The sequence below is a fragment of the Chiloscyllium punctatum genome, chromosome 1, assembly GCF_047496795.1.
Source record: "Chiloscyllium punctatum isolate Juve2018m chromosome 1, sChiPun1.3, whole genome shotgun sequence".
NCBI lineage: Eukaryota > Metazoa > Chordata > Chondrichthyes > Orectolobiformes > Hemiscylliidae > Chiloscyllium > Chiloscyllium punctatum.
In genome coordinates, this window is record NC_092739.1 from 113597981 (window position 1) to 113614218 (window position 16238).

Consider the following 16238-nt stretch of genomic DNA (forward strand, 5'->3'; position numbering starts at 1 on the left):
GGGATTATTGGATGATAGGAATGCTCCCTGTGGACAAGGGGGAAAGTCTCCTCGTAATTACGTCTTATGTTATTATTTTTTTAGGAGTAGTTCTTAGTAGTCTTGATTTAGTTGTTTTAAATTTAAATTGTTTTAAAGTTGTATTTCTAAATTTATGTGAATTGTTTACAGTCTCTACTCAATGCTTTTTGAGTGGGGTTCTTCCTCCTGGGGGGTCTCGGACTTTCTTGAACAACCATGGCTAGTCATTTGTTTAAATGGTGCACCTGGAATGTCAAAGGGAGCCACTTGCCAGTTAAAAGGAAAAAGATACTATCAAGTCTTAAAAAAGAGGGGGTTGATGTAGGCCTTTTACAGGAGACACATTTAATTGATAAGGAGCATTTAAAGCTGCAGCAGGGAGGATTTGGTCAGGTGTTCTTTTCATCTTTCAATTTGAAAAGTAGGGGAGTTGCCATTCTTATCCGGAAGAATCTTCCCTTCAAAATGCTAAGCCAGATAAAAAATGAGTCCGGACGGGTTTATAATACTTAAAACTCGAATATATGGAGAGGATTACGGGATTTAGAATGTATATTGCCCCCCGGCACATTCTTTTAAATTCGTAACAGACGCATTCTCCAAGTTGATGGCCCTTGGGGTGCGTCACATAATTATAGGGGGAGATTTTAATTGTGTTATCAATCCCGAGGTGGACAAGATACCTCGGAGCTCTGCTGGTATATCTCTGAGATCTGGGCAGTTGGCTGATTTGAATAGGGAGTTGGGACTGGTAAATGTGTGGAGGTGTCTTCACCCTGAGGGTAGGGATTTTATTTTTTATTCTAACCCATCCAAGTGCCATACCAGAATCGATTTTTTTTGTCCCCTCGACCTTTTTGAATTTGATATTGCCTTGTAAAATAGGGAATATAGCTATTTCTGACCACGCAGCAGTGTTTATGGAGGTCAAGACTAGTGATGACAAGATGGTTTCCTGGCATTGGCAAATGGACCCTTTCCTATTGAAGGATAGTAAGATAGTAAGGAATTTAAAACTTTCTGGGACATCAACTCAGGTACAGCCAGTAACCCATCGGTGATATGGGAGATTGCTAAGGCATATGGGCGTGGCTTGGTCATCTCATATTCTGCAACCCAAAAAGACAACAGGGAGAACAACAGCATCTGCTTGAGGCTTGCCTGAAGGCAGCTGAGACAGCGTATGTTAATAGGCTGTCCATTACTAAATTACAGTGGATTACAGCCCTCAGGGCTACTATGAATCCTGCACTTACTCAGACAGCAAAGAGGGAAATACTGTTTGCGAAGCAGAGATTATTTGAGCCGGCGATAAGCCGGGCAGGTATCTAGCATACCTTGCCAGAAAGAAAAAGGCTCTCCAATCCATTACATCTATTAGAGAAGGTGCTGGTACTTTGACTTGTGATCCTAAAAAGATCAATGCAGCTTTTAGAGAGTTCATTTGTATAAGTCGGACGGCTGTGAGGGTAGAGCAAGAAAGATGGAGTCATTTAAAAAAAAACTGGCCCTCTCGGGCTTAACCTTGGAGCAGGTGTCACTTTTGAATGCCCCCCTGACAACCCACGAAGTGCAGGAGGTGGTGAGGCAGCTCCAGAGCAGTAAAGCGCCTGGGCCAGATGGATTTCAGGCCGAGTTCTATAAAGAATGTATAGATGAACTGGCCAGACAACTTATGGATATGTATAACTATTTATATAGTCAGGGTAGCCTCCCGGTCTCTCTGACAGAAGCAAATATCTATCTCATACGTAAGAAAGGAAAAGCCCCAGATGACTGTACTTCGTACAGACCTATATCCTTATTTAATGTGGACTTTAAAATCCTCTCAAAAATGTTGGCATAAAGACTGAAGAGGGTTTTATCATTTATTATAAAAGAGGATCAGACAGGGTTTATTAAGGGTCGCAGATCAACTAATAATATCAGAAGAGTGTTAAACATGGTACAAGTCTGCCAGCAAGGAGCGATACTGGGATTAGGCGTCTCCCTATGTGCAGAGAAAATACTTGACCAGGTGGAATGGCCATGTCTTTTATATACTACGGAACAGTTTGGCATTGGAGAGGTTTTCATGTATCTGTCACTGTTGGACCTCTGGACAGTTGTGGGCATGTTTTGGATATGGTTGTCAAAGGGACCATGGAGAATTTCTGCACTGCATCTTGTAGATCATATACACTGCTGTGTGATGGAAGGAGTGAATATTTGTTGATGTGGTGCCAATCATGATGTTAACTTTCTTGAGTGTAGTTAGAGATGCGAGAGTGTGGTGTTGGAAAAGCACAGATCAGGTAGCTTCCAAGGAGCAGGAGAGTTGACATTTTGGGTAAAGCTCTTCATCAGGAAGGGCTTTTGCCTAAAATGTCAACTTTCCTGCTCCTCGGGTGCTGCCTGACCTGCTGTGTTTTTCTAGGACCACAATCTCCACTCTGATCTCCCAACATCTGCAGTCCTCACTTTCATGTAGGTAAAGATGCACCGATCCAGGCAAGTGGTGATTATCACAGAATTATAGAGCAAATGGATGCCATTCAGCCTTCACTGTCTCTATTATCTAATCTAGCTTTATTATCTAGTTCAAATATCATGTATTTTCCCCATATCCTTGCACACCATTATTATCCAAAAAACACTGAATGTCCTTTTGAATAAGTCAATTGTACCTACATCCAGTACATTACCAGGTAGTGCATTCCATATCCTACTAATAAAGTTTTTTTTACCTCACGTCACCCTTGCTTTGTTTCCATATCACTTTAAATCCATGCCCACTTGCTCTTGTTTGTTTCACAAGCAGAACAGCTTATCCCATTGCACTGTAATCCATTACACTCCTGTCTTGTGCCCTATAAATGCTTTGGAAAGTCAGGAGGTGAGTTACTTGCTGCAGGATTCCAAGCCCCTGACCTGCTTCCGTAGCCAGTGTATGGCTAATTCAAGTTGGCAGTGGTTGGCACTGCATGCTCACACAACATCAAGCCATTCAAGAAGGCAGTTCACTATCATCTTTCTAAAGGCAATTGGGCATGGGCAATAAATGTTAGCATAGCCACATGAATGAATGAACTTTTAAAAATTTACACTACGGACATAAAAAGAGACGTGATTTCTCTTTTTACTGACTACATAAATCAGTGAAGGCATCAAACTCTCGTTGAAAGCTCCACACTTGACAACTTCTGTGGCCAATTAGCACCAGAAGGCCTGGATTGGTTGATAGGAACGTAATTATTTAATTTTATACCTTTTTAATGGTTTAGTTAGTTTAATAACAACATAACTATTTAAATAAGAACTCTTTAAAAATGGTGCATTTTGTTCTTAGCTGCTCAACCAACCCAATGTTTGTTTACTCCTTTGTACCTCAAACTGAACCACATTAAATTCACATGATGACGTAACTCTTGGATAGAAAGGTTTATTCAATGTTTAAATGCTTCTGATAAGGAGTCACTGGACTCGAAACATTAATTCTGGTTTTTCTGCACAAATACTGACAGACCTGCTGACTTTCTCTAGCAATTTTGATTTTGTTTCGTTGTCCCACTCGGCATTTCCCGGACCTCCTGTTTAGAGATGAGGAAAACAGGTTGATTGATTGATGTCTTCCACAGCTTATCCGCAAATGAAACCTCACGCTATGCAAAACCAATGAGGGTCGAAGAGAGGTGGAATTTCCAGTGATGGTGCAAAGCTGCAGGAAGCGACTGGATGGATGTGCTGCGAGCTGTAGTTCTCTGGCCCGTGGATTGTCTCCAGAAGTGAGCAGAGGGCGGGTGTGAGAAACTACAGCACCCAGGGAGCTGCTGCAGCGCCCGCAGTTCCGGTGACTTGATGTCATTTTTGCCTTGTTGGAATCTACTATCGGAGGGAAACATCGGCTGCCGGTGAGGAGTGAGAGGGAGGACCGGGCAGTGAGGACTAGGGTAAGACTGCAGCCTGAGAGGGGCACAGACCATAGGGGAAGGAAAGAGCAATCCGGGAGGGGGAAGGACAGAATAACCCGGGGAAAATCTTCAGAGTGCCGGTATCTGTCTGTATTGGGAAATGTAGCGAATTGTCCTCACTGGGGCAGCAAGTGGCAACGGGGTGTCATTCACTTGGTTCGCTTTTTCTTTACTGTAAGCAAATCGAAGTGTGTCATCTTTTCAATGGGCTGTGAAGACGCGCAGAGGTTAATTGTGTTACAATCCCCTTCCATTTCACCGATCACATAAACAGTTCTTGGTCATTTCAAGTTGATCTTCCGGCAGCAGATTGTAGTGTTCGTTCCAGGAAGTACTCCTGCTCTAAATCTAAAAGCTATGGAATAATAAATCTCTTCCTCATTTCAAGGATATTTTAATCCGCCGCCTGTGTCGTTTTGAAAGTAAGTTTTCGTGTTAATTTGCGAAACGCAGTGAAAGGCGCTGGTATGAATGTAGCTTTGAAATACTTGCGCACTTATGGATGTCAATATCTTTTTTCATCGACTTGTAACATCTATATTACACATTGCTTTACATCCGGTTAAAGAAACGAAAAGGAGTGCCACTGATTGCTGCCTTTGAAGACATTATTAATTTTTCAGCAATAATTAAGATTTAGATGTACGTTTGCATCCCAGTGCTGGTTTGGAACCTATTCATTGAAATATCATTGTCAAAATAGTAGATGATTCAATTGAACACAAACTTAGACCAGATGGTAGATGGTAAATATTCAGCCTGGAGCCCAGTTACAAGTGGAGTTCCACAGGGATCAGTTCTGGGTCCTCTGCTGTTTGTAATTTTTATTAATAACTTGGATGAGGGAGTCGAAGGGTGGGTCAGTAAATTTGCAGATGATACGAAGATAGGTGGAGTTGTGGACAGTGAGGAGGGCATTTGTCGTTTGCAAAGGGACTTAGATATGATGCAGAGCTGGCTGAGGAGTGGCAGATGGAGTTCAACCCTGCCAAGTGTGAGGTTGTCCATTTTGGAAGAACAAATAAGAATGCGGAATACAGGGTTAATGGTAGGGTTCTTAGTCAGGTGGAGGAACAGAGGGATCTTGGGGTCTATGTACATAGATCTTTGAAAGTTGCCACTCAGGTGGATAGAGTTTGTAAGAGTTTGTAAGGTCAGGTGAATTGGTCATGCTAAATTGCCCGTAGTGTTAGGTAAGAGGTAGATGTAGGGGTATGGGTGGGTTTCGCTTCGGCGGGGCGGTGTGGACTTGTTGGGCCGAAGGGCCTGTTTCCAAACTGTAAGTAATCTAATCTAATCTAAGGCCTACGGTGTATTGTCGTTCATTAGCAGAGGGATTGAATTCAAGAGTTGTGAGGTGATGTTGCAGCTGTACAGGACTTTTGTTAGGCCACATTTGGAGTACTGTGTGCAGTTCTGGTCGCCTCACTTTAGGAAAGATGTGGAAGCTTTGGAGAGGGTGCAGAGAAGATTTACCAGGATGTTGCCTGGAATGGAGAATAGGTCGTACGAGGATAGGTTGAGAGTTCTCGGCCTTTTCTCGTTGGAACGGCGAAGGATGAGGGGTGACTTGATAGAGGTTTATAAGATGATCAGAGGAATAGATAGAGTAGACAGTCAGAAACGTTTTCCCCGGGTACAACAGAGTGTTACAAGGGGACATAAATTTAAGGTGAAGGGTGGAAGGTATAGGGGAGATGTCAGGGGTGGGTTCTTTACCCAGAGAGTGCTGGGGGCATGGAATGCGCTGCCCGTGGGAGTGGTAGAGTCGGAATCATTGGCGACCTTTAAGTGGCATTTGGATAGGTACATGGATGGGTGCTTAATCTAGGATAGAAGTTCGGCACAACATCGTGGGCCGAAGGGCCTGTTCTGTGCTGTATTGTTCTATGTTCTATGTTCTATGTTCTATGTTCTATGTTCTAAAAGTAGAAATTGCTGCAAAAGCTCAGCAGGTCTGGCAGCATCACCCTCCTCATTCCTGAAGAAGGGCTTATGCTGCCTGACCTGCAGTGCTTTTCCAGCAACACATTGTTAAGCTCTGATCTCCAGCATCTGTAGTCCTCACTTTCTCTCAGTGGAGAGAAGTCAGAGTTAAAAAGTTTTTAGGTTGAGTCACCTTTCCTTGAACTTAGAAAGTTTGTCCATCCCTTAATATTTCATTTTCTGCACCCTGTCTTCCTGTTTGTGCACTGGATACTGTACTGTTTGAGGGATATAATTCTGCCTTCTGATTGAAGGGCAATTTCAGCAATCCCATCACGTCTGTTAAAAAAAACTGTACTGATCTATTTTGTTACTTTAGAATTTGTAAATTAAGATGATTGTCTGCAGATTAAATTGTGACATTTAGATAAACTTGTGTAGCAATAAAGTTATTCCTGAAGAAGGGCTTATGCCCGAAACGTCAATTCTCCTGCTCCTTTGATGCTGCCTGACCTGCTGCGCTTTTCCAGCAATACATTTTTAAGCTCTGATCTCCAGCATCTGCAGTCCTCACTTTCTCCTAGCAATAAAGTTAGCATTTTATTAAAAAAGAAGACGCACTTTGGAATTTTTTTCTCCTAATAATAATGCTTAGTCAAACTTTACAATCAAATCCTTCCTATAGTGGCTTCCATTTGTAAAGGTACTTCCTGTAACAATCACAGAACAGCACCTCTTAATGGAAGTATGACAACAAGCAAAATTGCCCATGCAATGGTCCTTTATTTCTGCTAATTAATAATCCAGTTCAAACCGAACAGCTTCCTCCTCCTTCTACTCCCTGTGGTCCTACTTGGACTTGGAAGAGCCTGGAATTCACTGCTTGGAAATGTGGTGAAGGCAGGTTCAATTGAGGCACTCAAGCGTTATTTCTGTTTCTATTTAAACAATCAACCATACGTTTCTTGCCTGACGCAGAATCACTGATACAGCCACCAACAGAAATGGCATTGCCAGCTATCTCCAGCAAATTTATTTGTCATTCAAACTGCAGCAAAAGATTTGCAGTGAGTTGAGAACGACAGCAGCTGGAGCTTGGAGCAAGCTTGTCTCCCACTGAAAAAAGTTTTCAGGCAGCTCACCCACTGGTGTGTGTAACCGCAGCTGTTCAGCTTCAAGAAAGTTTGTCAAATATCTTATTTATATGAATCATTTTGTGATTGGGAATACTCACTTCTGACAGGGGAACGCCATTTGGTTTCTATGTCATCAGTTGCAAAAATAGATGTTTATCTGCTTTCTAATATGCAGCAATGTCATTATAGGTAAAAGTTAGCTTATAAAGTGTAGGAATTTCCTCTGGAAGCAAAACTGGGTTGCAGCAAGTGCCATCTGAGGTGATAGTTGTACACTAGGATCTGTGTATATCTGTATAAATACATTTCACACAACACAGAATCACATGTGTCACAGTGCACCAGGAGGATATTCAGCCCATTGTGTCTGCACCTCTCCAAAAGAGCTTCATGACTTAATGCCATTCCCTAGCCTTTTCCTTATATATTTGCACATTGGATGAGTATTTAAATAGAAACAAAAAACAATTCCCTCGAGTGTTTCAATTGAACCTGCTTCCTCCACGTTTCCAAGCCGTGCGTTCTAGACGTGAACCACTCGTATGAAAATTTTCTTTTCCCTCTCCCCACATTTGATTCTTTTATAAATCATTTTAAATCTGTGCTATATCTCGTTCTTGATCCATTTACGAGCAGGAACAGTTTCTATTCAGTCCTTATGATTTTGAGAACTTCTACCATGTTCCCTCTTAGCCTCCATCTTTCTGTGGAAACAATACCAATGTCTCCAATCTGTATAGAGTCATACAACACAGAAACAGACCCTTTGGTCCACCGCATCCATGCCAAACCCAGTCCCAAACCAAACTAGACCCACCTCAACTAAAATTTCTCACTTCTGGAGTTGTTCTAGTAAATCTTTTCTGTGCTGTCTCCAATGTGTTCACATTCACCTACTAGGATGACACCGATAACTGTACACAAATCCCCAAGTGTCTTCTCCAAGTTCAGTATCATCTCCTTGCTCTGTACCATATGCCCCTATTAATAAAGCTTGTACTGTGCATTTCTAATTAACCTAGTTCTTAATTAGATAGCTGGATCTTTGTGATACTCATATATCATAGATCTTAAAGTTCTACAATAATGAATTACTACTTTGGCCTGCATTCAGAAATGGTTTAAGTTTCTTCTTAAAGTATATATTTCTTCTCTCCGTAGATGTCTCTTATTGATGACCTTGATAATGAGTTGCTGCAGTTGCTGTTTCGGCAGCAGTCTGGATCACCTCCAGATGAGGAGTTTGGTGATGGGACCAACTTCATGATGGACTGGGGACTGGGTGAGCACGATGTAAGTGATTTTTTTTTTCTCCCTTGCCTCTTCACCTGATGTTATTTAGTTCTAAAAGATATTGGTTAGGCTGCTTTTGGAATACTGCATTCAATTCTGGTCTCCCTGCTGTAGGAAATATGTTGTGAAACTTGAAAGGGTTCAGTGAAGATTTACAAGGATATTGCCAGGGTTGAAGGGTTTGAGCTGTAGGCTGTGGCTATTTTCCCAGGAGCACCGGAGACTGAGGGGTGACCTTACAGAGGTTTATAAAATCATGAGGTGGATGGGGTGAGTAACCAAGGTTTTTTTCTCCATGATAGGGGAGCCCAAAACTAGAGAGCATAGGTTTAAGATGAAACGAGAAAGATTTAAAAGACACCCAAGGGGCAGCGTTTTCATGTAGAAGGTGGTGAGTGTTTGGAATGAGCTGCCAGAGGAAGTGAGGGAGGCTGGTTCAATTACAACATTTAAGAGGCATCTGCATATGTATATGAATAGGAAGGGTTTAGAGGGATATGGGCCAAATGCTGGCAAATGGGACTAGATTAGTTTAAAATATCTGGTTGTCAGGGGCAAATTGGACTAAAGAATCGGTTTCCTTGCTGTACACTACCCTGACTCTTTGACATTTGGATAAGTACACAAATAAAAAGGGTTTGGAGGGACATGGGTCAAATGCAGGCAGGTGGGACTAGTTTAGTTTGGGATTATGATTGGCAGGGAATGGTTGGACAGAAAGGCCTGTTTCCATGCTGTACGACTCTGTGACACTATACCAAATGCTGGTTTTTCTGTAATACCTGCAGTCTGTATCATTATTGAATGTAGCTAAAGGACTCCCAACATCCCAGGCCTACTGAGATTGTAGTAATCGAACTAGCATGCTAACTCAACCTACAGACCTAACCTGGAGCCTTCTAAACAGAACAGTGTTCTACCATACAACGTGGCACATTTATCTACTGTATTCAAGCTAATTGAATTAATTCCATGTATTGTAGTCAAGTAAAGGCAATTTACTTTGTAATGAAACAAGTTTTAACCAGTATGTGAGATTGCTATCCATGCATTGCCATAGGAGGCTTTAAGCCTGCTAAAAAAGCCATACTGCATCTCCTATTTCCAAAATGGCTCCTTGAAAAGAAATTGGAATGCTGTTGGGAGACCATTGACAGCATTTATATCTATTATCAAACATTGGAGCACTGGGATGGTTAGCGCTCTCAACTTACCACAGTCATGGTAGGACTTTGCAAAACCACATTATTCAAGCTTTAAAGTTTAAATTATACAAATGATTTCATAGAACCGTAAAACCCCCAAAGTGCAGAAAGCGACCATTCAGTCATTGAGTCTGCACTGACCATCCGAAGAGCATCTCACCCACACTCAGTCACCCACCCTATCCCCATAACCCCACGTTTTTCCCATGGCTAACCCACCTAGCCTGCACATCTTTGGACTGTGGGAGGAAACTGGAGCACCCGGAGGAAACCCACATAGACACAGGAGACTGTGCAAACTCTACACAGTCACCCAAGGCTGGAATCAAACCCGGGTCCCTGTGATGCAGCTGTGCTAACCACTGAGTTACCATGCTGCCCCTGCAATTTTTTGCATGCTCACTCTGTTCAAGTATCTGTTTTCAGCACTGGGATTAGACATTGCACTATCCAGTTTGAAAGAAACAGAACTAACAATCTGGTTATGGATTGTGGGGAAGCAATAGTTTCTTTCTCTCCTCACCTAGTCCAAATAGTATGTTAGTATTTCTCCATGTTCTGCCACATGATATTATTATTGGTACATGTTTGCTTTCCCTATATTTGCAGATACTAAATGACCATGACACTGAAGATTTCTTCAACTCCATCATCGGTTCTTTTGAGGATGAGGGCAACACAATATCCTGGTCTCCATTAGATAGTGACAGTGGAATATCAGAAGACAACAATAACAATTGCACTCACGAAGATAGTCCGTCAAGCAGTGATGTTCCACTGACTGATAGCCCGTCATTTTCTGAAGTTGTACATTCTGACCATAACTATTCACTTCATCAGGACTCACAGACTGAAGTCAATTGTTTGCTTAGCGTAAGGACTGAGAATCCTTCAACGGAAACTGACATCTCAATTGATTTAGGTTAGTGTTAAGAAGAGATTTTCTTATATTGTCAGTACTTAACTGCACATGGGTATGAGCTGCATTATGTTCACATCATCCAGGAACATACATCAATGTGGTGATTGGGTTGACCTAATGCTGCTTAAACCAATTATCTAACTATTCCTTTAATGCAGCTGATATTCACCATAATTATTCAATGTGAAAACAACTTCCACATTCTGAGTAAAAGAGTTCCTAAATGCCTTATTATTTTTATTAATTACCATCTTATAATCATGGGGCTTAGTTTTGACTTAAATATGCTAAAACTATCTTCTCTATGTCTAGTTTAGATCACCCTTCAAATATTTCCGAATTGTTCTATGCTTTGTCATCTTTGCAATTTTTCTTACATGCCTGCCAATCTTAGCCAATTGTATCTTAGAGTCATGGAGATGTACAGCAGGAAACAGACCCTTTGGTCCAACTCATCCATACTGACCAGATATCCTAACTTAATCTGGAACCATTTGCCAGCACTTGGCCCAGATCCCTCTAAACCCCTCCTATTCATATACCTTTGGTCCCTTTTATATCTTTTCCCTCTCACCCTAAACCTATGCCCTGTAGTTCTGGAATCCCCCGCCCCAGGGAAAATACCTTATCTATTCATTCTATCCCTTCAATTATAAGCTTATAAGGTTAGAAGTGGGATCATTCACTGGTGATTGTTCAGTGTTCAACACCATTTACAACTTCTCAGCAAGACTGGGACGATGTTCAGGCTTCAGCTGATCAGTGCCAAGTTATGCTTGTGTTACACAAGTATCAGGCAATGATCTTCTCCAATAAAATAATCTGAATCTCCCATTGAGATTCAATGGCATTGCCATCACTGAATTTGCCAGCCAACACCCTAGGGTTTGACCAGAAACTGAACTGGATGAGCCATATAAATAACACATCCAAAAGAGCTGTTCAAAGGATAGGAATCCTGTGGTGAGTAACACATATCCTGAATCCCCAAATCCTGTCCATCATCGAGATGACAAATATCAGGAGTAACACAGGAGTGATGGAAAATTTCCCACTTTCTTGAATAGCCACAGCTTCAACAATAGTCAAGAAATTCACTTCAATCCAGTACAAAACAGTTGGTTTGCTTGTCACCCCATGCACCAATGTAACTATTCCCTTCTTCCGCCACTAATACACAGCAGCAGTGTATACTATATAAAAGAAGCACAGCAACAACTTGCAAGGGTTATTTTGATAACACTTTCCAAATCCATGACTTCTACATTCTAGAAGGCAGCAGTTGCAGGGCAACACCATAATCTGCAAGTTCCCTTCCATGTCACACACCATCCTGATGTGAAACAGTATCACTCTACCTTCACTGCCACTGGGCCAAAATCCTAAACTCCCTTCTTAACAGCATTGTGCATGCATCAACACCAACAGCAGTTCCAGAAAGCAGCTCACAGCCACCATTATCTTCTCCAAGGTAATTAGGGATGGGAAGCAAACACTCTCCTTGCTGGAAATGCCCACATTCCAGTGTTAATGATTTATCTTCAGTTTAGTGACTGATGTCACTTTTGTCTTGAAGGAGGTGCATTCAAGAAACTGACCACTTGAGTTTCATCCTGTCCCATGCAAAATATGCTTTCTTTCCAGAAGTTTCAGAGTTAGTCAAATAATCCTTCAATTAATCAGGTTACCTAATTGGTGCGTAACAATTATTTTAACATCTCAAATGTCAATCTTTATTCACCATAGAAGAATGGGAACCTGATTTTGTGATCGAAAACCCGCAAGTTATTCCTGTGGAAGAAAGTTCTGGCCTGGTAACTCTCACCATTGAAGATCTGCAACAAAACCATAAAACAAATCAAGTAAGAGAATGTCTATTAATTCCCATAAATACATACTTTGATTCAAATATATTTAAGCAGAGCATTTTTCATGGTGGGAAGAGAGAAATTTTGTGCCTTCTTAAAATATGAAGTGCCTGGTTTTGTTTCCCCACCTCCATTAGTGCTCTCCAGCCATCAGAGCTTGCCAATGAGGTGGTCAAGCCCTTCTGCAAAGAAATGACAGCTGCATCATGTGACTCTACTTGTTGAAATATGCTCGGTTTCCTGTATTTAAATTTAGTTTGCTCCGCTCGTAGGAGAAATTCTAATTCAAGTGTGTCTTCATCTCCACCATCAGGCGGATGGTGGAAAAGTATCCATTATATAGCTTTTTTATTAGTGCAGCAAAGTAGATCATTAATATATAGTAGTCGCAGGCATCCTTCACCTGCTGTTGTGAACATACACTACAGAGAGGCTGGATGCAGGTGATGCAACCGGATGGAAGTCCTCCATTACTATGACAATGTTGCAGAGCTAGTAATCCAGAACTAGGGACTCATTTTTATAACAGGGACTAATTCTTAAAACAGTGGAGACCGGGGAATGGAAATAAAAAGCAGAAAGTGCTGTAGAAGCTGCATCTGTGGTTAAAGTTGAGTCCAATGTGACTCATAAGACCATCTGAGTTTCTCCAGCACTTTCTGTTTTTTTTATTATTAATGTTTGCCATGGGTTTGAATCTCAGCATGGCAGATGATGAAAATTGAATTTAAGAAAGAAATCTGGAATTCAAAAGTAGTCTAATGGCAACTATATAACAATTAGGTAAAAACAATGACTACAGATGCTGAAAACCAAATACTGGATTAGTGGTGCTGGAAGAGCACAGCAGTTCAGGCAGCATCCAACGAGCAGCGAAATCGACGTTTCGGGCAAAAGCCCTTCATCAGGAGGGGCTTTTGCCCGAAACGTCGATTTCGCTGCTCGTTGGATGCTGCCTGAACTGCTGTGCTCTTCCAGCACCACTAATCCAACTATATAACAATTGCCAATTGTCATAAGAACCCATCTAGTTCCCTAATATTTTTTAGGGAAGAAAGTCTGTCATGCTTTCCTGATCTGGCCTACATACTCCAGACCCACAACAATGTAGTTGAGATGTAACTGCCGTCTGAGTAATTAGGGATGAGAAACCAACCCCTAATCCTGCTGAATGAATTTAAAAAGAAATTCAAATGCAATATTAATGGAAGCCTATGGACATGTCTCTTGATCAGCTCTGCAAGCAGGATGTGGTTTGTGGGTGTTCCTGGTTCATGGAAATATGACTAAACAAATCCCATAAGGACCAGAAAATTTAGGACACCGACCCTTGCGGTACACCACTAGTAACTAGACTCCAGGACGAACATTTCCCATCAACCACCACCCTCTGTCTTCTTTCAGCAAGCCACTATATATCTCCCACAATCCCATTCCTCCGCATTTTGTACAATAGCCTACAGTGGGGAACCTTATCGAACGCCTTGCTGAAATCCATATACACCACATCAACCAGTTTACTCTCATCTACCTGTTTGGTCACCTTCTCAAAGAACTCTAAGGTTTGTGAAGCACAACCTACCCTTCACAAAACCGTGCTGACTATCCCTAATCAAATTATTCTTTTCTAGATGATTAGAAATCCTATCCCTTATAACCTTTTCCAACACTTTATCAACAACTGAAGTGAGGCTCACTGGTCTATAATTATCAGAGTTGTCTCTACTCTTCTTGAACAGGAGAACCACATTTGCTATCCTCCAGTCTTCTAGCACTATTCCTGTTGACAATGACTATTTAAAGATCAATGCCAAAGGCTCGGCAATCTCCTCCCTGGCTTCCCAGAGGATCCTAGGATAAATCCCATCCGGCCCAGGGGACTTATCTATTTTCACACTCTGCAGGATTTCTAATACCTCCTCCTTGTGAACCTCAATCCCACCTAGTCTAGTAGTCTGTATCTTAGTATTCTCCTCAACAACATTGTCATTTTCTAGAGTGAATACTGTCGAAAAATATTCATTTGGTGCTTCCCCTATCTCCTCTGACTCCACACAACTTCCCACAACTATCCTTGATTGGCCCTAATCTTACTCTTGTCATTCTTTTATTCCTTAAATACCTATAGAAAGCCTTAGGGTTTACCCTGAGCCTATCCGCCAACAACTTCTCATATCTCCTCCTGGCTCTTCTGAGCTCTCTCTTTAGGTCTTTTATGGCTACCTTGTAACCCTCAAGTGCCCTAACTGAGTCTTCACATCTCATCCTAACATAAGCCTTCTTCCTCTTGACCAGAGATTCCACTTCCTTCGTAAACCACGGCTCCCGCGCTGTACAGCTTCCTCCCTGTCTGACAGGTACATACTTATCTAGGACACACAGGAGCTTTTCCTTGAATAAGCTCCACATCTCTAATGTGCCCATCCCCTGCAGTTTCCTTCCCCATCCTATGTTTCCTAAACCTTGCCTAATCGCATCGTAATTGCCTTTCCCCCAGATGTAAATCCTGCCCAGTGGTACACACCTATCCCTTTCTATCACTAAAGTAAACATAACAGAATTCTGATCGCTATCACCAAAGTGTTCACCTACTTCCAAGTCTAACACCTGGCTGGGCTCATTACCCAGTACCAAATCTAATGTGGCTTCGCCCCTTGTTGACCTATCTACATACTGTGTCAGGAAGCCCTCCTGCACACACTGGACAAAAACTGATCCATCCATAGTACTCGTACTATAGTGTTCCCAGTCAATATTTGGAAACTTGAAGTTCCCCATGACAACTACCCTGTCTCTCTCAATCCTATCGAGAATCATCTTTGCTATCCTTTCCTGTACATCTCTGGAACTATTCGGAGGCCTATAGAAAACTCCCAGCATGGTGACCTCTCCTTTTTTTAACTTCAGCCCATACTATCTCAGTTGACGAGTCCCCAAACATCCTTTCCGCAACTGTAATACCGGCCTTGACCAATAATACCACACCTCCCCCTCTTTTACCATCTTCTCTAAGTCCTGAAACCTGCACCAACCATTCCTGTCCCTGCTCTATCCATGTCTCCAAAATGACCACAACATCGAAGTCCCAGGTACCAACCCATGCTGCAAGTTCATCCACCTTATTCCGGATGCTCCTGGTATTGAAGTAGACACATTTCAAACCAACTTATTGCTTGCCGGTGCCATCTTGTGTCCCTGAAACCTGATTTTGGACCTCCCCACTCTCAACCTTTTCTATACTCGAACTATAATTTTGGTTCCCATCCCCCTGCTGGATTAGTTTAAACCCACCCCACTAGCCTTAGTGAATTTCCCCCCCCAGGACATTGATACCCCTCTGGTTGAGATGAAGACCATCCTGCTTGTAGAGGTCCCACCTACCCCAGAAAGAGCCTTAATTATCCAAGAATCCAAAATCCTCCCTCCTGCACCATCCCTGTAGCCATGTGTTCGACTCCTCTCTCTCCCTATTCCTCACCTCACTAGCACGTGGCACGGGCAACAAACCAGAGACAGCAACTCTGTTCATCCTAGCTCTAAGCTTCCATCCTAGCTCTCTGAATTTCTGCCTTAAATCCCCATCTCTCTTTCTACCTATGTTGTTGGTGCCAATATGGACAACGACTTGGGGCTGCTCCTCCTCTCCCTTAAGGATCCCAAAAACACGATCAGCGACATCACAAACCCTGGCACCTGGGAGGCAACACACCAACCGTGAGTCTCTCTCATCCCCACAGAACCTCCTCTCTGTCCCCCTAACTATGGAGTCCCCAATGACTACTGCTCTGCTCCTCTTCCCCCTTCCCTTCTGAGCAGCAGGGACAGACTCTGTGCCAGAGCCCTGTGCCCTGTTGCTTTCCCCTGGTAAGCCGTCTCCACGCTCATTCTTCCCCCCCCCCCCCGCCCCTCCCCAACAG

General features: G+C 42.4%; 1 protein-coding gene across 4 annotated transcripts in view; it reads left to right on the forward strand.

Moving 5' to 3' along the window:
• The first annotated feature begins 3796 nt into the window (after positions 1-3796).
• The window catches only part of creb3l3l (cAMP responsive element binding protein 3-like 3 like), a 30167-nt gene continuing 17725 nt past the window's right edge, over positions 3797-16238 (forward strand). The window contains exons 1-5 of one of the 4 annotated variants that reach the window (XM_072572447.1): positions 3834-3950; positions 4360-4393; positions 8195-8326; positions 10141-10453; positions 12200-12315. In XM_072572447.1, the coding sequence (XP_072428548.1) occupies positions 8195-8326; positions 10141-10453; positions 12200-12315 (561 nt within the window). In that variant the 5' untranslated portion in view covers positions 3834-3950; positions 4360-4393. Of the gene's footprint in view, positions 3951-4359; positions 4394-8194; positions 8327-10140; positions 10454-12199; positions 12316-16238 lie in introns of all 4 variants that reach the window. The other 3 variants (XM_072572455.1, XM_072572463.1, XM_072572438.1) reach the window with 3 other exon arrangements.